A 20,714-nucleotide genomic window follows, 5' to 3' on the forward strand; every position below is an offset into this window, starting at 1 on the left:
AAGGTTGGTCATTTTCTTCCTTGGGACAAGCATATAGATCTGGAGAAAGTTTCTAAACAGCAAGCTAGTTCACTAAGGAATAGGACGTATTCAATGTATAGATGTAAGCGTGATTTCGTTTAAAAAACCCTAATTTCCATATACACAATGCTTTAGTCCAACCACACTTTAATTATTGTAGTGAGGTTTGGGATACCCTTGATCAAGGTCACTCAACCAGGCTTTAAACAACTTGAGAATAGATCTGCACAATTGAAAATGAATATGAGGTACAACGAGCAAAGTCAAAAAAGCCAAGCATGTATAGTGATCAGTGGCTTGGCTCCGATTTGCCTTGCAGATCTTTCCTCTCATAACAAAACACATCATAATCTTAGGGTCTCTTCTACCTCACTGCAGCTACTGCTACCTAAAACCGAGTGTCTCGAGAAACATTTCAATCTTTTATACTGGAGCAAAACTGTGGAATTTCGCTTCCTGAATCACTTTTCGTTAATGTGGTACTCATCCACTTTCAATAACAGAATTAATGCTCACACTTTTCTTTGCGGATTCTTTTAATATATAGTAATTAGTTACTAAAATAATTGTTATTAGTTGTAATTATTTAATGTGGTTAAATAAAATATTTAAGCAAAGTTAGACTTGAACTAAGTTGCCTGTTATCGCAAGTATCTGTCATCAAAAGGCTATCTCATATCGCTAACGCTAGCTTACGCAGTTTGTACGCTACACCAACGCTATTTGTTTTTACGCTATACTCTCGTTATGTCTCGGGCTACACGAAGTAGTACGGCCGTACTCTCTGCAGAAGACCGGCAGGAGATTATCCGGGAGGTTGTTCAAGCGGTTTTGGAGGCATCCTCTGCAAATGGGTCAGGAAACTCGTCCTCCTCGCCACCTTATTCTTCACAGCCTGCACTGCCAACTTCTTCCACCTCCGCAGTGGTTTCTGCTACGCAGGACGCTACAGGTACGTCTATTTTACCTGTACCTTCATTCGCCAGCACTTTTACGCTACCATCGCAGTCATTGGCTGACACAAGCGCTACGCTAGCTTTCTCAGCATCTGTGCCGAGCTCCGTCTCGTCGGTTTGGGCGCCATCATTGCCATCTGTTTCGGCGGTCTTGCATCAGCCTTTTATCGTTGGCCCAGGTTGCTCTCCCGTTCCCGCAAAGCTGGTTACCCAGATCATCAGTGGCAAGTTCGTCGACATGAGCGATCTCATTTCTCCTAACCTGGTGGAGACGGAAAACGAGCCCCAACTCTTCTTTGATGGTCGCATCGTTTTGACCTCTACGCCCAAGCGCCAGCGGCGAAAGGTAGAGGACATAATGACGTGGGTCGAGGCGTTCAGCATTTACTCGCTCGTGCTGACTTCTTATTTTCCCAATCGCTGGAAAGATCTTTTGCTCTACAAGCTGCTTATTCTGCGAACCTATCGCCAGTTTAGCGGCCGGGCTTGGCTGTCTTACGATAAGGCTTTTCGTGAGCACGCAGCAGCAAGCAAACTCACAGACTGGTCGCACATCAATAGCCAGCTCTACAGTTTCCACACCGCGGGATCTGTCCCACGCGCTCTCAGTGCTACAGCTGCTGAAGGAGCAGAACCCAAGGGCTCATCCAATAGCGACACCATATGCCGTTCTTGGAATCGGGGGCAGTGTTCTTCGCGTTATAGTGGCTGCCGCTTCGCACACAAGTGCTCTTCATGTTCTGGCCGCCATCGCTTGGTAGATTGCCCGAGTGGGACCGACGAGTCTTCGGAGTCCAAACGGAAATCCACGTTTGCCGAGTCGTCGGGGGAACTTCACAGGTCTAAGCGCCGCTAATCCAAGCACGCTAGTACTTTATGTTATACTTATGGTTCTTACAAAAAAAAAAAAAAAAAAATGTTCCGTTTAATTTGTTCTTTAGCTTTAGCTATCTTGTATAGCACTATAATTTTCGCTCGTAATCTTGTCTAGACAGTTCAAGTGCATTTAGATTGTGTATTGTCAATTGTCTGGAACGTTTCAATGGTCTCGGGACATTTCGTTCCGTCGTTATTTCTTTTCTGCATGCTAGGCTTTATAAGAAACGCAGACAATGTCACTGGTATTTCATTGCATATGATATATATACATATATATATATATTTAAAAAAAAAAAAAAAAAAGCCTTTCGTGCTAGGACTTTTGTGTTATCTCTCTATGCTGTCATACCTTTTAGCGCGTTATATTTACAAAACCTTGATACAATCTTTTCGCGTAACCAGGCCCTTAAGAAATTAGCTTTGCTGTCAGTCTGGCCTCTATGATTGGCTGCGGCGTTATTAGGACAATTAAGCCGTCTTCTAGCTGTCTCTGTAGGTCCCTTTGTATGCTATCGCAACAGCATTTCAAGCTTTACGTCGGGACCCTCTTACGCGTTTGTTTTGCTAATTTTTCGTTCTTTTCGAGTCCCGTGTTATCGCCAGAGTGGGTCCTCCCCCTCCCATAGCATATACTTTACTCTCGATATATTATGTTTATGTGCATGCAATTTTACCCCGTCTAAGTTCCTATCTAGGGTAATTAGCTTTACTCGTCGTTTATCGCCTCACGTATCTCTTTTTAAGTCGTGTGAGCAGTTCGGAACATCTGCCGGTCACTATTATTTTCACGGTCGTATTGTATCTTTTTTCAGCTATGCTTAACCTCCCGTTGGTATCTGACGTCACGCCCCTTAGTGTTGAGTGGTTTTCCCAAGAGTTGCTATCACACCCAGACCAGATTGAAGTGGCTTATGTTTTAAGTGGGATTCGATATGGTTTCAAAGTTGGATTCCAAAGTCAACTCAGCTCTTTAAGATCGGCCAAGAGTAACAAGGAAACCGCTATCCACAACCCTCAGGTGATTGATTCGTATCTGCAAAACGAGGTCAGGTCGAACAGGGTCGCGGGCCCCTTCTCCGAACCTCCCCTTCCTGACCTGCACGTCAGCAGCTTTGGGGTGATACCTAAGCGTGGCCAGCCTGGAAAATGGAGGCTCATAGTCGACCTTTCATCTCCCAGGGGACTTAGTGTGAACGATGGTATCGACCGCGAGGCTTTTACCCTTCAGTATGTCAGGGTTGATCAAATCATTCGGATGATCTCTAGCCTTGGTACCGGAGCACTGATGGCAAAGTTCGACGTCGAATCGGCCTACCGTAATATTCCGGTTCATTCTTCTGACAGGTACCTTCTCGGTATGAAGTGGCGCGGAAAGTATTACGTTGACTTAGCGTTACCTTTTGGTCTTCGATCAGCCCCGTTTATTTTCAATGCGGTAGCCTCGATGATAGAGTGGATTTTGGTGAACAATTACCAAGTTAGCAATCTCGTTCATTATCTTGATGATTTTATCATGGCGGGCCCTCCTAACACTGACACCTGCGCAGTTAACCTAGCTAAGTCACGTCAAGTATGCCGCACTCTAGGTGTTCCGCTACATCCCGACAAATGCATAGGCCCTGATACTACCCTGGTTGTTTTAGGCATCGAATTGGACTCAGTGAACCAAATTGCTCGTTTGCCAGCAGATAAGTTATGCAACCTTAAACTATTGATTGCTACCTGGCGGTCGCGACGCTGGTGTAATAGACATCACCTAGAATCGTTGATTGGCCACCTCCACCACGCAGCGAAGGTGGTGTGGCCTGGTCGCACGTTTATACGGCGCATGATTGACCTGCTAGGCTGTTTCCGCAAGCGAGACCATCCTATACGTCTGAATTGCGAGTTCCATCGCGACTTAGACTGGTGGCACCAGTTCCTCTCTACGTGGCACGGGGTTTCTTTTTGGCTGTATCCTGGTATCCCAGTCGTAGGCGATACCCAGGTGGTATCGGACGCCTCAGGAGCAATTGGTTATGGAGCTTTTCTGGACCAAGCGTGGTTCAACGGTGTCTGGTTGGAGAAGCAGGGTTCTCAATCTATTGCATATAAGGAACTCTTTCCGATCGTTCTAGCCGCGCATGTGTGGGGCCATCGGTGGTCCAAAAAGCATGTCATCTTTCGTTCCGACAACGAGGCTGTGGTGTTCATGCTGAACGGCAGGACTTCTAAAGTCCCCGACCTGATGCGGCTGTTGCGCAGTCTGTTGCTAGCGGCAGCGCGCTTTAACTTTTCCTTTTCGTCGCTCCACATACCCGGCGTCCACAATGCAATCGCTGATGCCTTATCCCGTTTTCGTTGGCAGGAGTTCAGGCGTTTGGCTCCTTCAGCACACCGATCCCCAACTCCAATTCCGCATCAGCTTCTTCTCAACTTGACCAGTCCACTCTAAAGAAACAGTGTCAGGAATTCCTCCTAAATGGCCTGGCTCCCACCACACGTCGCACTTACGCGTCTGCTCAGCGTAAATTTATTGATTTTTGCCATCAGCTTGGCAAAGTTCCTGTCTTACCTGCAGATGAGAGAACTTTATGTCTTTTTGTAACGTTTCTGGCACAGTCGCTTCAGCATCGGTCTATTAAAGTCTACCTGTCAGCGGTTCGGGCCCTTCACATCGAGCAGGGTCACGCAGATCCATTGGTAAATTGTCCGCGGCTGCATCAAGTCTTTCGGGGCATTAAACGTTCCCAAGGGTCCCAGTTTTCACAGCGTCTACCGATTACCGACGCTCTCATGCTCACCATTTTCAAGGCCCTGGATATTGACTCGTTTGACCATGCCATGTTTTGGTCGTCATGTACGCTCGCATACTTTGGTTTCCTGCGATCGGCAGAGTTTACGGTCTCCAGCTTGGCCAGTTTCGACCCCACCATTCACCTGCAGGTCTCGGACTTGTCGTTTGATAGTTTGGACCGACCATCGTGCTTACGGGTATGGATCAAAGCATCCAAAACCGATCCTTTCCGCGCAGGGTGCTATGTTCACATTGGTTGTGGCGTCTCCCCACTGTGTGCGGTGACTGCAATGTCCGCTTTTCTGCATAAAAGAGGAAATGCTTCAGGTCCACTATTCTTATTAAAGAATGGCCAACCATTGTCTCGAGAGTTGCTGACGTCGTGGCTGAGGGATATTTTCGCTGGTGCGGGAGTGACTGGTAATTTTTCCAGCCATAGCTTCAGGATTGGAGCCGCCACAGTTGCAGCGCGCAATGGTGTTCCAGATCACATGATCCAAACCCTTGGCAGATGGACTAGTAACGCTTATCAAAGTTATATCCGGACACCTACAGAATCCTTAGCCTCGATCTCGCGCTATCTTTCTCAAGCTTAATTTCCTGGAGTGACCTTAGTTTGGGTTGGTGCTTGGATCATTGTGGTGGGAGGCCCTTCTTCCTGTTCCTCCTCTCCAAGCACCTTGGAGAATCATTTGGAGGTGACAGGGTTGCCATAGTTACCGCTGACCTCCGCCGAGTTCCCGAGGCTCCTCCCACCCAAGCACCAACGCCAAGCTCATCTACGTGTGATGAGTTTAAAAGTAGATTAATTAGTTTTTATCGTATTTAGTAAGTTTTAAAGGCAGATATTTTAGCCACACGCCCCTTGTGGAACTCAGCATTAATTGACCGGGCAAGCGTGTATAATTAACAAATAGACATTATTTTTTAACAAGTAATAAGTGAACAGGAACTTTTTACAAACTACATTTTTCGGATTCTCAGATATTGACATTTCACCCTTAGATTGCGAAGCGCATTTTATTGTGCACCGCCTGTTCGGATTTGGGTTGTTTGGACTCGGCATCCAACGAAACCTGTTCGAGGCAAAATATATAAAATATATTTTCTTTGTGTTCAGTTCTGACATTTGTTTTGATATTATTATTCGTTGATTGAATATTGAAAGCAATAAATTGTATTCCTTTGCTCTTTTTCGACTTAACAGATCAAAAACAGTTTTCCGTGTTTGATAGTCTGATCAAAACACGCGGGATGTTGAGAGAACACGAGAGGAGCGTAGGAAACCACGACGCGTAGCGTAGTGGTTTTCAGCTTCTCGAGTGTTCTCCCAACATCCCAAGTGTTTTGATCAGACTATCAAACACGGAAAACTGTTTTTAATTTGTTTTATAAAATAACAAACACGCGAAAAGATCGAAAAAAGCAAAGTATAAGTAAATTCTCCCTACGTGCTATTATTTGTGAATAGACTATTCGGCTAAAATCCAAAATAAAATGAAAATATAAATAAACCAAGGAGCAGATTAAATAAGGATTTCTTGTTATAGTTAATCTGTTAGCGAGAGAGGTATTATTTTCACTGAACTCATTTAATATTCAAACGAGCAGACGTAAGCAAGAGAAAAAGGAGTGGTAAATACTCTCAGTACAAAAAATATGAAAACGTTATCAACCACGAATCAGCTTTTTATCGAAGATTCCTAACTGTTTATTCTTAATGGCTAATAATTTACTTTCTTATCTTTATCTTTGGCCCACATTCGAGGGCGCGAATCTGATCTAAGTGGAACTGATGCATTTGAAATACCTAATTAACGTTGCTATGACTAGAAGTTTGGCATATATATACCCAGTATTTCATATATTGTATCCTTAGATTAACTTAATAAAATTACATAAATGTATATTGCTTCATGAGAATATCAAGAAGATGGGTGCTAATTAACTGAAAAAAAGAAAGTGTAAAAGACATTCTGGTAGTTGTAGTTAATCACGACACAATGCAAGTGTCCTATTTCAAATGGTTACTGTCTATGTTAGCGGGGGCCTTTCGATTAAACAACTAAAAAATATTTTGTGCGCGTCGGTTTAAACATTATTCCATTGTGTTATATATAATGTTAAAGTTACATCACATGCTCAGAGTACGCTAGTCTTGCGCTTGCTTGCTTCTTCCCTTTTTTGTAATTAGTATCATTTACTACAACATATTGTAATTTAGTATCGTAATCAGTATTTTGTAATGGGTATGTAAGCATCTCTCGGTTGAACATACGCAAAAGATATATTAAATTGTTATAAAATTGTTATTTCGAGCTTATTTTTTTAAATTTCATAGGTTGCAAAGAACCACTTGGTTTGGAGGATGAGAGGATTAAAGACAGTCAAATTACAGCCTCGTCAGCTTTTAATAATGATTTCTCGACGTACGGTGGCCATCAGGCCAGATTGAATAAGAAGACCTATCCACCGGGATACAGAAGTGATGAAAACAGCCTGCCATGGTTGAAGGTGGAATTCAACAAGCCAATGGTCGTTACAAGCATAGCTACTCAAGGTTATGGGGATGATTCGGTAGCAGAATGGATGACAGAATTCTTTCTTTTCTATGCAGACAATTATGGACAGGAATTTAAAGCATTCAGTAGTTCGAATAATAATGTAAGTGCGTGCATTTGCGTACTGCCCTGCAGTCCAGATTCAAGCAATATAATTTATTTATATATTAAACATGTCATGTCAATGTTTAATTAAGTATTATGCATGGAACTACGTATTCTTCGTGATACATTTCCGTTGGTATCTTGCAGGGTCATGAGGAGGGATCGGTTTCGTATGTTTGGATTCCAGGATCAAGGATTGTTTTCTGGAATGAAGACATTTCTAGATTTCACGATTAACTTGCCAAATAATTCGAATCAGGGATCCAAATGTTGTGTACAAATTCAGAATCAATCACGAAAAACAAAAAAATTTCCCTCATCACCTCAGTGTATCTTACTGATGTTTCACATTTCATCCCCGTAGAATTTTGTAGCAAACAAGGACAGGCACAGTGTGAAACTGAACTATTTATCTTTTCCTGTGGTAACCAAGTCAATACTGCTCCAATCAAAAGAGTTCCACAGGAATGTGGCATTTCGCATGGAACTTTATGGTTGTAAGCCCGGTAAATATACATACTCCTTAATTTACGCACCCTTTGCTTTAACGACAAAGAAATTTGTAAGCATACTGATTGGTCTCAAATTTTAATCACGAGAGCCTACATGAGGAACGTTGGGAAGCCCTAAATCTTTCAAAAAGACGTATGGTAAAAGTTATACTACCATGATAAGCCATGAAATTTCTTGCGCCCCTGCAAATTGAAACTCACATATGTTATATGTTATATGTATATATGTTATATCTTAGTGACATAGACTAAAACATACAGTCACATAGCAGAGACCAAGTTTATTGTCCTGGATTTTTGCTTATTAGGATATTACTTTGCTGTCTGGATAATGGTTCGCAACGAAACATTTCGACATCAATACATGTACTCCTATACAGAAGTGCACAAAACCATGAAAGAAAAAGTAGTTAACAAGGTAAAGATAGATGCAAGTACTTTTTCTTATGTTCTCGATTGGTAATCGTAAGAATACCGAAATCAGAGCGTGGAAGCAGGAAAATATAAAATGGGAGGGGTGCCGAAACATTTCTTACGAAACTATAGCCAAATAATAATTGGGAGATCGTGGTTCAAGCCTCGGCCAGACCAACACTCAGGGTCTTAAAACAAGGGAAAGGTGTTGCCTTCGTAATAATATCTGCAAATGGTTAGACCTTCTAGGCTTCTCGGATAAGGACTTTAAACCGTAGGCTCTGTCTCCCAACCCTTCCTAACCTGCAGTAGTATGGGGGACATAAAAGAAGCTATTGAATCATTCAAGTCGTGTAAGAGTAGGGGATTGTCTCCCGGTTCAGCATAAAACTAATGGACTAGCAAATCACTTATGATTGTAAACTGCACGGCTGATAATAGCCGTGGCCTAAATATGCAGTCCGTAAAGTCATCCACTGGTCATAAATGTAAAGCGCATTGAGACGTTGTATAAATGCGCTATATAAGAACCTTCCATTCATATGAAAAGAAGAGGCGAGGCCGGTTTGCCCATACTTCGCTTATTATTTAGTGAAAACTCTCAAAGGAAATTGACTGCCCTTCCCTGGAAGTTGCCTATATAAAAACGAGTTACAAGCTAGAGGGTTGAAAATCGTAACATTGTATTTACATGCTAAGATTTTCTTTCGTAGGTCAGTCATCAGCTTGAGAAGGTGTCAGGGTACATATCTACGAGATTGCTTCGATTTAGGTATTGTGTTGTTGAATTATTATACATAAACTGGTCTCATCAGTACACGCGCATAAGAAGCCACTGATTAGCATGGGGTTTCTCATTTCCCAATATATATCACTACCTTCACGATCGACCGTGGAACTTCAATATTTCTGCTCCCATTCTCATTTAAGACTATTAAAGGAGTAAAAAGAGCCTATGATTGAACAAAAAAAGAGCGTGCTCGCGCTGTTTGCAGTTATGAAGCACGCGGGGATTGTCAGAAAACAAAATAGGAAGAACACGAAACATAACAGAGGTCATTCTTCATTGGCGACCGAGCGGGATGAATAGCAATCGAAGCTTCTTGTGCTAAGTTTTCAGATTTTGCAATACAATAGTATTCTGGTATACTTCTCTTGAAGTCTATCAAAAGTTAAAGCCGAAACGTCATGCTTTACAAAATCTACGCTCTTAAACCGAAATTCGTATTACATTTAAAACAGCAGTAGGTGCTCTAAGAAAAGTTTGGAAAATGCCAAAAATAATTGATATAACGATGATTGTTAATTATCAAACATAAATAAACATCATAATTTACAAAAAGGCCGTATTCCATGAACCCTTCACATTGGCTGTCTATTTGAAACGAAAACGCGTTTTGGGGGGAGGGGATGCATGGCTTGTCAAGAATAATTATAAGTTAAATTTAGTTTCCCGACTTGTAAGAAAAATGTGTGAACTGATGCGCCCCTGCATAACATGTAGTTTATGGTGCCAAAAACAGAATTGGTACTGAAACTGGCAGTCACGCCTTGCGGTATATTCTTTATCACAGCCCACAATGAGATATTCTTTTGTTTGAAGAACCATGCAAGTGAGGCTATCGGGTCGATACAATGCATCAGGTAGTCTCATTTGCACCATTTGCATCCGTCCATAATATCTGCTATTTAATCATTACAGATCAAAACGCAAGTAGTCCCAGCTAGAAACTAATAGAACATTTCCTTGTCACTCCCATTCATAAGCTGAAAAAGATGTAAAACAAGGCATTTTAAGACATTCCTAAAAAAAGAGTTTTTTTTATTGCAGCCCTAAGCCGTACAAAATGGTATCTCCTTACCTTGTGGCAGAACTTGAAATCTACTGTTTAGAGAGAGATCAAGAAAAAATGTTATACGAAATCCAGAAGTTGATAAAACAAGACAAATTCTTCGAGACTTCGTATTTGATTACTAATTACCCACGTAAGCAAATGCAGTTGTTATTTATATGATACTGTTGAAAGCAATATTGATAATGAATGATAGTTTGCGACCCTTTCAACGATGGGTTTTGTCACTTGCTTTGGTGTGCTATATTATCTATTTAGCGTTGAAAATTTAATTGGCGCATGACCAAAATTAACGTTGTCAATCACATACATGGCCGCATTCTTTCGGATCATTGCTTTGCACTTGGATGGGCTGCTAACCACAAATTTCTTTTAAAAATCGAGAAGTGCATGTCGATTCATTCATTGGAAGTGGTAATAAATCACTCCGAATAAAGTGAAGGAAGAAGTTTATATCCAACTCCTTGAATTAACAAGAAGTTTTAACCAACTGCTAATGGCGCAATCCGCTTTGGATGCTGAGGTCACAAATCAAATTTACTAGTTTCCTGCCAATCCCTGTCCAACGGCCCTTATATAGGTGCTTAAGTGCAGTTTTGAAGCATCGAAGTTCTAAGAAAACTTTAATTTACTGTAATCAGCATAAAGCTAGTTATCGTTTTCTTTCTTTTAATAACATGCACAACATTAAACTTTCAGTGGACAAAAATTGCCTTCCGCCCCTTATTGACATAGGACTGCCCAAGAATCCTTTTGAAGCCGAAGAACCGACTCCTGGTGTCCTTGCAATTAAAATGAAAACTACTAACAGATGCAATGAAAAGGATCAGGCTACACTTTTAGGTTGTATTGGTACTGGTATTGGTGAAAATGAAGGACTCTTCAAATATTTTTTCGTCATTTATGATAGACTAAAAAGAAACAGGGATCGGTCGATCAATAGAAGATATTTTGAAATAGGAGGCAAATCCAAGCTCGCTTATATTATGTGTTTCGCAATACTTGAGGTGAATAAAACATTTTATGGAGAAAATTATGAATATGGATTTGTTCAGCTGAATAAAAATAAAATTGTTGCAAGAATCAAGGGACAGGACTTTGTAATCAGAGGAATGAAGGCTTTGCTATTTGATGCTTATGACTCCTATCACACATTGCTGCCCTGGAATCGGCACCATGAACTGAACTTTTCATGGACGCTCATACCGAGCAAAGAACATGGTGAAGTCAATTCTAGCATTCTTCCTGCAATGTTTGGTGATGGTGTAAAGGTTGCATTTAACGTCAATGATCTTGATGCTAATGCTACTACGTACAATATAACATTGGTTGTGAGTGATGGAAAGAAAACAGGTACCACTAAAAAACAAGTGCAGGTTTTTGACAAACCTAAGGTGTATATAAGGTATGGGTAAAATTTTGTTAAATAATATCAATAGCTCTTATCGTAGTTGAGCACGTCACTCCGACAAACCAGCGGCATTTCGATGAGCGTAGCATCAAAAAGGGACTATCGGGTCGAGCTTCGAAGAGTTCGTTTAGAAATTCAATACATATCATCGAAAGATCACAACATTTTGATTGATATCTTTGTTATACATATAGTATTTTTCGTTTTTCTAACTAGAAGGGCTTTACTAAATCATAGTCCATGCAAGTTTGGGTAATGTATATGGTCATTTTTGCTGGTCAGAGAATTCTTGTTTTGAAGCCGCCGTGACACAGTATAGTCTGCTAGCTGTGATCATCGAATTATTCGGCACTGATTTGGTAAGAAGCCGTAAGTTTCCGAGTCTGCAAAGGTATTCGCTTCCTATTTCTAACCGAAGATAGGATATTTAAAAGATTCGAACAACTTTTTGATAACTCAGTGTTCTCTCGACTTATTTTGATGCATGAGCCATGTCATTCAGCGAGTAACTTTTTGCAGTTATCAATCACATGGTAGCAAAAGTCATGATAATTCCTTACTTTCTGCCTTCAAACTTCTGTTCATACATCCAAAAACTATATTGTGTTTGGCCATAGTTAGAAAGACGAAAAAATACTTTGCATAACAAAGATAACTCTCAAAATGTTGTGAACACTCAAAGATTTGTAGTAAATTTCTTAGCAATTTATTTGAAGCTCGACCCAATAGTCTCGTTTTAATGCTATATCCATCACAATTCCGCTGGTTTGTTGGGGTGGCGTGCTCAACTGCGATAAGAGCTATTTAGGCACTGCCTAAGAGCGGAGCTTTAACTATCTGCATTTTTTCAGATAAAGACAATTCCCCCATAATGAAGACAAGTAAAAAAAATCCAACCAATCCAATCCACCTTACTATTCTCTCGCTTTAGAAATTTTGGCAAGTGTATTCTTGAATAAAGTTATTTTTTAAATAATTCTTTGATAATGTTTTCCATGGACGACATATTTCAATTACTGGTTAGTTTTAATCGAAAAACGAAAGATAGTTACAGATAATGTATACGTAACACATTATATTATGCAGGTTTAGTGAAGTTTACTTAGAAGGCATATGTGTCTTTCCCTCAAATTAAAAGTTTGGAGCTTTCCTAAATTTTTCGGGACAAAAAAAAAACACTCGAAATAGACTTCAAAACCGGTTTAAAAAAATACTGAGCAAAATGGAGGCCTACTTCTACTTCTTTTAAATAACGAAGTTTGGGTATCTATATGAAGAGGGTATCATACTTCTCGAATTTGGAAAGGTCATCAGGGGAGAGACTAGCCGGCCCCCAGACCATATATACAGCTAACCCCTTGCACTCTGCCACGCACTGTCACGTTGATTTGAAGTGGAAAATAATCTAGTCTATCGTTGTGCATCGTTTTCGAGTCTATTGTTGTGTTAATTTCCTGAAATCGTGGCCCAGTGGAAAAAAACTTGGGCTTCTAAGACACTGATTCAAGCACGTTTCAGGGAGATTAGCACTTGGATGGGTGACCTGAAATTTATAGTTACCCGAGTTTGTTTGTTTTTTTTTTGTTTTTTTGTTTTTGTTTTTTTTCTTTAATTAATTAATTTCTTTTAAGATAATCGAATACCGTATTTACTCGAAACTCCTCCCAGGAATAAGCGCCTCCCCCAGGAATAAGCGCCTCCCCCGAATAAGCGCCTCGCACCTTAAGGGGGCACTTCTTCTTGTTATAGTAATAGTATACTAATACCAGTACTGTTGTAGTAGTATAACATTGATATTAAAAGAAAAGCATACTTTGACACTTGCGTACGCATTTCCTCCCGTTGAATAAGCGCCTCCCCCGAATAAGCGCCGGGTTTTAAACGTGAAAAATTTATATGAAAAATGTTTTTTCCCCAATTTTAATCTGCAAAAGGGCAATCCATTCGGGTTTTTTGGGTCTTCATGGTATTTTGGTAGCGCGTATATGTGTCCACCACCCACAGATCTTCTCTAGTGTGCTCCATTTTTATACGCGAGCATCTTTCTCAAACCTACCATTTCTACCTTCAATTTTTACTGCTCAATTTATGCCCTTTACAGAGATTGGCTCTTAATAAAATGCTTTGAATGCTCTTGAAATCGAAAGTATCACAGATAAAAAGGGGGGAAAGGTATTTTGGAAAGGTTTTTGCATACTAAGTTAGTAATCTAGCAAAATAAATGTAAATAAAGGAAGTGGGATATTTTAGCCATCCAGTAATAGTCATTTGATCATTTCCTGCAAATGGCTCATTCTGAAAAAATTGTCGTATTGTCACTTTTTATATTTTTTCCACTAAGTGCACTAAGTAGATTCCTATACTTCTTAATCGTATTTCCACAGATGCATGAGAAATTGCGGCCCACGTCACAATGGCAACACTTCGCGTGTTTTTCAAATGTTTTGTGAAGGAAGAGCTTGTAGTAAAAGTCAATTCTCTGAATGGCAGCTGCGTTACAACAATCAGTCTGTTTCTAGTGTTTGTGATGGTCAGTCAGTTTATCAACGAAGCAACTTAACTCTGGAATTCTTTGGTTTCACTTGTCCTGGAATAGGGACACTGGGCATTACCGGCATTATGCATCTCAGTAACAACTACACTACATTACCAATTGTAGCAAGCTTTTATCTAATGATCGCTAACACTACAAGAACTTGTTCTGTTACTCCAAAAAGTGGTAAAGTACTTGAAACTAACTTCAATATCAGCTGTGTTGGTTGGGCTGACGGAGGTCTGTTTCCAAATTATAACTTATTCCTGACGACCAACGCAGGGCCCATTGACTTGCTACTCAATGAATCGGCTTCTGTTATGCTTACAGTACTTCCAACAGGAGATCCCAAAAGAGACTACAAACTAAATCTGAATGTAAATGTTAGCTATCAAAATGGCGAAGAAGAATGTGTCCCATTGGATGTAAAGGTATTTTAAAATGAAGTCACCCAAAACCTCTCAATTTAGAAATGTATGTAAAAGAAAGTTTCTAATCCTCATTAAGGTAAAATCATTCTAGAATTCTTATGAAATTTGATTAAAATATAGATCTAACACGACAAACTCCCGTAAAACCTCAGTGGCCGAGCGGTTGAGATCTTGTCTAGCAAACGAGAGGTCAGTGGTTCGAGTCCCGCGAGAACCCAACTGAGGCAGATTTTTTTAACTGCTTATACACTCGATGTAGCATACACTTAACATATACATTCTAGAATTGTGCTTCCAAAAGAGTTTATATTAAAGCTGATCCCACAGACAATATAGCTTCTTTTAACTCATAAAAGCGGAGCAAAATCTGACAATGTGTTGGGCCTATTTTTATGAGTATCTCTTAATTTTTTACAGGTCTCTCCAATGAACCCTACTGCTGTTTTTGATATGTTCAAACCTGGAAGTAACTTTACATCCATGTTTTTGAATTTGGTGAAAAAGGGGGAGGTCAACAAAGCTTCTATCATTGCAATTGCTGCTCTTTCTGCCTTTAAAGATCCTCTAAACGAGTCTAGCGTAAGTCCTGATCCGCAGATTTTTATTCTTTTATTAATTTACTTTATGGCATGACCCTCTATTTCTTCATTACTTATCATTTTTATTTGGCTACTATAAAACAGGTATCTCATAATGATAAATTACCAGCATCTTTTAAAGTTTGAGAACATTCCATATTGTGAAATGGCAACCTTTTGTCGATTGCTTTTACATGTATTAATATCCTTGTTTAATTCAAATTCCATTCCTTTTTATAGAAGTTTGAAAATATATCTGTGTCGCTTATGGCTTATAAGGCAAGTACAATAGATTATTTATTACCGTCGAAGCTACCATTAAAAACTCATCTGTTTAGCGTGACATTTTGTTCTAGTCCCAGATGAAGATCTTAAGTTATCTGATCTTAAGCAAGGGAGGACAATTGTTTGCGAGAACCATACTTTTGATTTTGTCTAATTTTTGGGTGTGTGGGATAGGGAGGGGAGGGTTGCAGCCCCCTCACTTTAAAAACCTGTCCGCCTTCCTTGTTCATTAATGTTAATTAGCATCAAAGCAAGATGTAAATCAAACTCTGAATAAAAACCGAAGGTCATAAGTAGGTTCAAAAGTAGTTGATTTTGCTCTTTTTCAGGTGAAAACAGATGTGCTGAGGAAGTATAAAAATGTCTCGATCAATCGTGTTGATGAAGTTAGCAAGCTTCTGTACGTAATTGCATTATGCTCTGAACAAAACTATGCAGCTTCTGAAAATGGCTACGATCTTCAGGAGAATCAGGTGAAGTTTTTAAAACATATATATTGAAACACTTGAAAATTAGAAAAAATAAGCATTCATACATATCAAAATGCATAGCTCTCATTAACCGAGTGCGAGGTCCGTACCGTAAGTTATTGACCGAGTTTTTTCCACTGCCTTAAAAAAGTGGAAAAAGCGAGGATCCATAACTTACGGTACGGACCGAGCAAATGAGGTTAATAAGTTATTTATTATATGGCAAGGCATTGAGATTAAAAAGAGGCGAAGCAACAAAAAGTAAAGTTGACAGCGCATGGCAAACGAGAACTGCATTGGAAGGGCTTCCTGTACGTGCCACAAGTCATGTAGTGTTTGAGTCGCTCAGAAAGAGAAGTTTTAGCTTACTTTGGATGAATTTGGCTATAGTTTAAAGTTTTCTGAAATACTAGTTAACAAAAGTGAGGCTTTCTTTTGCAAAACATGTAAATGCAAAGCAAAAAAGGCGTCAAAAGAAGATGTTTTGACTGCTTGAAGCAAGCCGGCCATATATGCACAATACTTGATCATGAAGACACACTTTCTACTCAGTGAAAACGTACTGCCAGCTCTCCTGTCCAAAAGTGCATTCCAATCCAATTGAGGATGAAATATTATGGTTTATTGAAATACTTCAAGAGCGGATGAGCCTAGAAAACTGCTTAAAACGTCAACAAAAGAAACCACTGGCTTCTTCATCTGGATTCAGATTCAGTTCAAACTTGACGTTGTAGTAAGCTAATGCTAAAAATAACACGTACTCGTAATGGTTAAATTCTTCTTATGAAACTATCTTTATTTCATTTGGCTGAATTAGCTATTCAAGCCACCATGTTTGACCTAGTTTTTTTGTTCAAGTCGCACAAACTATCACTGCATATAGCCTAGATCGAAAAAAGCTGTCACTAATCATAAGTTTTACATTAAAATTTTGTGACTTTCAGGTTCCTTATATGACTAAAATAAGTTATCTTTAATAATCCATTAAGGGTTTTCGTCGATTTTCATCCAGAAGAAATTTTTCATAACGAGCATGTTAATGCTTTAAGCTAGAGATCATAAAGTACCTCAGTAGTGACTTATTTCATTTCCATGCCATAAGTTATGGACTACAAATTGACCAATGATAGCGCGTGAAATTACCTTGCCATATTTAACTAACACTTTTTTTTTAAATTTTTGTTAAAATACTTTAATCTTGCACAAACATGCCGGGTAACATTGTTGAATTGTTTCTGCAGATTAGTAACCCTATTTGCACTGCGACTTGCAAACCGTGTTAAATTGTTGGTTGACATTACGCGACTTACGAAGTATCTATGTTACCGCATATTTGATAGTATTTTTCATGGTTTTTACCCTAATATCATTCCATATCTCAGATTAATGCCTTGGATATTCTGGAAACCACAACGGATTTCGTATCAGGAAAGGTTGAATCAGTGCCAATTAAGACGTACAAACGAATCAGCAAAGTTACTTTTAACACTCTTGGATCGATAATGAAATCAGCATCAAATGAGACTAAAACCAAGAAGCAAGTCAACATAGTTCAGCACGAGAAAAAATACAAGAAAATCCAGAAAAAGAGAAAGATAAAAGTAAGGATGGATGGATGGATTTTATGGATGGATGGATAGATGGGTGGATGGATGGATGGATGGGTAGGCAAGGGTATTATTTATATTAAATTTATTTGATATTAAAGAGTACTTTAGTAGTATAGGGAATGGGGGTTCCAGCGCAATCTCAACACGGGGTAAGACCCGCGTCAAAAATCCACCTACGGAAACAACCCACTCCAAGTGTGGTTGGGGGCAACAGCGCAAATATGTTAGTCTATATATGGAGTGCGAAGATTGTAAGAGAACTTTTAAGAAAGAAGCGGATTTGAAAAAGCATTTGAAAATGAAGACGAAGTGTATGAGCAGTTATGATTGTGGATGTGGTAAGAAGTTTGAGACTAAGGTTAAATTGTTTTGGCATTGTCAGGACTGTGAGTACGACTACGACGACTTAAAAAGTGCTTGGTATTAGGTATAAAATATTTCCTATTATATAGATGGAATCCCAAAGCAACTTCAGCACGGTGTCAATACCCGGTAACGGTGAGATTGACGTTAGACAGTTTTGGCGTCAGTCAGAAAGGAAGGTTAAAAGGACTCTCCGAAAAGGTATAGAAGAATTAGGAGCCCTGAAAGCGAGCATAATGGTAGAAGTAAGTTTGTCAAAAGACGAGGTAATGACGACAGCAATGTTGCGATCAAAGTCGTTAGTGATATTAGAATCCACGAATCTGGATAGGTCACTCAGTGAAGCCTTAGAAGCAATAATGGAGTCGCTGTCTAACTACACGAAAGAAGGATCGGGTTGGACAGTAGAGGAGGTTGAAGGAATAGAGATAAGTATAGCCAGGTACGTACCCATACGAGGGGGGAGTTACGTACCGCTACCAACGTGGGTAGAAAGGAAGAAGGCTATTGTAAACGTGAAGAATGAAGACAATCGATGCTTTATGTGGGCAATCAGGTCTGCACTGTATCCAGCAGAGAAGGATCCCTGTAGGACAAGTAAGTATCCCACAGATGATTTAGAGTGGGATGGTGTGGAATTTCCCATGCAGTTGATAGACATCCCCATATTTGAGGAAATAAACGATCTAGCAATTAACGTTTACGGAGTCAGAGAGCAGACGATAGTACCGTTAGTTCTGTCAAAAAGTAAAGGAGAGCGCATACATTTATTCTACCACGGCGGACACTACTCATGGGTTAAACACATTAGCAGACTATTCTACAGACATACTAAGCACAAAGGTAAAAAGTACTTCTGCGACTGCTGCTTGCTGTCATTTACCAGCGTTAAAGCTCTAAAGAAACACGATGAGATCTGCCGCGGAGTCGAAGAAGTGGCGCAACGGATCCAGATGCCCACCAACAAAGAGCTTTCATACGCAGACCATCAAAAGCAGATGCAAGTGCCTTACGTGATATATGCAGACTTCGAAGCGTTGATAACTAAGGAAGAGCAGAAACGTGGCGCCACGAATAAGGTAGGATTACACGAGATCTGCTCCTTTGGTTACATAGTAGTCAGATCAGACGGTAAAGCAAACCCTCCTGTGATTTACCGAGGTAAGAACGCAGCTAATGAGTTTCTAGAAGCATTGCGAGAAGAGGAGGGGGAGATAAGAGAACAATTAAGACGTCCAAAGAAGATGGAATTTACCAAAGAGAACCAGGAGGCTTTTAACAAGGCAAAAAAATGCCACATTTGCCAACATACGCTTCTTCAGTTTGGAAGACGAGCCAAGAAAGCGTGGGATGAAGATGGAAAGTATCTAGGAGAAGCTCATTTTAAATGCGGGAAGTATGCTAAGAAAGGTGAGAAGCCGGGAAAGCCCTCCACGCACTGCATTCACTGTCACAAAGCATTTGTTGAGGATTTCTATGTGGATAAGGTTAGGGATCACTGCCACATCACGGGTAAATACAGAGGAGCGGCTCATTGGAAATGCAATATAAACTTCAAAGTAAATCCAGACATGGAGATTCCGGTGTTCTTTCACAACCTCCGCGGTTACGACTCCCATTTGCTACTACAAGGAACAGACGGCTCCGACGTCAAATGCATACCCAACAACAAAGAGCGCTACATGTCCGTAACTGTGGGTAAGCTAAAGTTCTTAGATTCGCAGCAGTTTATGGCGGACTCCTTAGCAAACCTCGTAAAGTATAACACCAACTTTCCCATTTCCAGTCAATATGGCGCGGAAAGGAAAGGAGTGTACCCATACGAATACATGGACTCCTGGGATCGATTCAAAGAACCCCTACCACCCAAAGATCGCTTCTACAGCACCCTAAACGAGTCCGGCATAAAGGATGAGGAGTACCAGCATGCGTTAGACGTGTGGGAAAAGTACTCCTGTGAGAACATGGGGGACTACCACGACATCTACCTAAGGTCTGACGTAGTGCTGCTTGCAGATGTTTTCCAAAGCTTCAGAAAGATGGCTATAGAATATTACGGATTGGATCCCGCTAATTTCTACACGGCTCCTGGGCTCAGCTGGAGTGCTTTGTTAAAGAAGACAAATGCGCAGTTGGATCTCCTAACGGAGTACGACATGTATCGGTTTATGGAAGACGGTATTCGTGGCGGCGTATGCGGACCCAGCCGACGTTACGCCCGCGCAAACAACCCCTTAGTAGAGCACGACCCAGAGAAACCAACCACATACATTTACTACCTGGATGCGAATAACCTTTATGGTTGGGCAATGTCACAGTACCTACCTGTGAGAGACTTCGAATGGGATCCAGTGAAGCCGATAGACTTCTACATGCAGGTAGGAAAGGAGGAAGACAAGGGTTACGTCTTAGAAGTGGATCTGGAGTACCCAGAGCACCTGCACGACGAACACAATGAGTTCCCCTTAGCACCAGAAGCGATAGAGATACCATTTAAGCAGCTAAGTCCGCTGCAAAAGCAAATGTGCCCTGGTTACAAACCGTACAGGAAACTAACTATGAACCTGATGGATAAGAAGAAGTATGTGGTACATTACCGCAACCTGCAGTTCTACGTGCGACACGGAATGCGCGTAGAGAAGATCCACAGAGTCCTAAAATTCACGCAGGAACCCTGGATGCGCCCCTACATTGACTTTAACACGCAAAAGCGTACCGCAGCGAAAAATGACTTCGAGAAAAACCTCTTCAAACTGATGAACAACAGCGTGTTCGGAAAGACAATGGAGAACATCCGCAAGCGCGTAAGCGTAAAAATAGTCAGCACCAAAGAGGAAGCAGAAGCATACGTGTCACAGCCAGGCTTCGTTAGATACGTAGAAATGCTGAACTTCTACGTGATTCACATGAAAAAGGCAAACCTCTTACTAAACAAGCCCGTTTACACAGGCTTTAC

The 20,714-nt window shown here is 40.5% G+C and overlaps 1 protein-coding gene across 1 annotated transcript; it reads left to right on the forward strand.

Moving 5' to 3' along the window:
* The first annotated feature begins 695 nt into the window (after positions 1 to 695).
* LOC148905162 (uncharacterized) lies at positions 696 to 5,417 on the forward strand. The gene is made up of 2 exons (XM_089024395.1): positions 696 to 973; positions 4,204 to 5,417. Exons 1-2 carry the CDS (start codon positions 769 to 771, stop codon positions 5,226 to 5,228), a joined length of 1,230 nt encoding a protein of 409 aa, XP_088880521.1. The 5' UTR covers positions 696 to 768; the 3' UTR covers positions 5,229 to 5,417.
* Positions 5,418 to 20,714: the final 15,297 nt, after the last annotated feature.

This window comes from Actinia tenebrosa, unplaced genomic scaffold (assembly GCF_029948245.1).
Source record: "Actinia tenebrosa isolate PJP-AT-01 unplaced genomic scaffold, QUT_ActTen_1.0 PGA_scaffold8__29_contigs__length_14323225, whole genome shotgun sequence".
NCBI classification, from domain to species: domain Eukaryota; kingdom Metazoa; phylum Cnidaria; class Anthozoa; order Actiniaria; family Actiniidae; genus Actinia; species Actinia tenebrosa.

Excerpts from the sequence above, each read along its gene's own strand:
- LOC148905162 (XM_089024395.1), top strand. The coding sequence starts at position 769 with ATGTCTCGGGCTACACGAAGTAGTACGGCCGTACTCTCTGCAGAAGAC. Across the intron at positions 974-4,203 it reads TGCTACGCAGGACGCTACAG|GAGTTCAGGCGTTTGGCTCC; the intron begins GTACGTCTATTT and ends TTTCGTTGGCAG.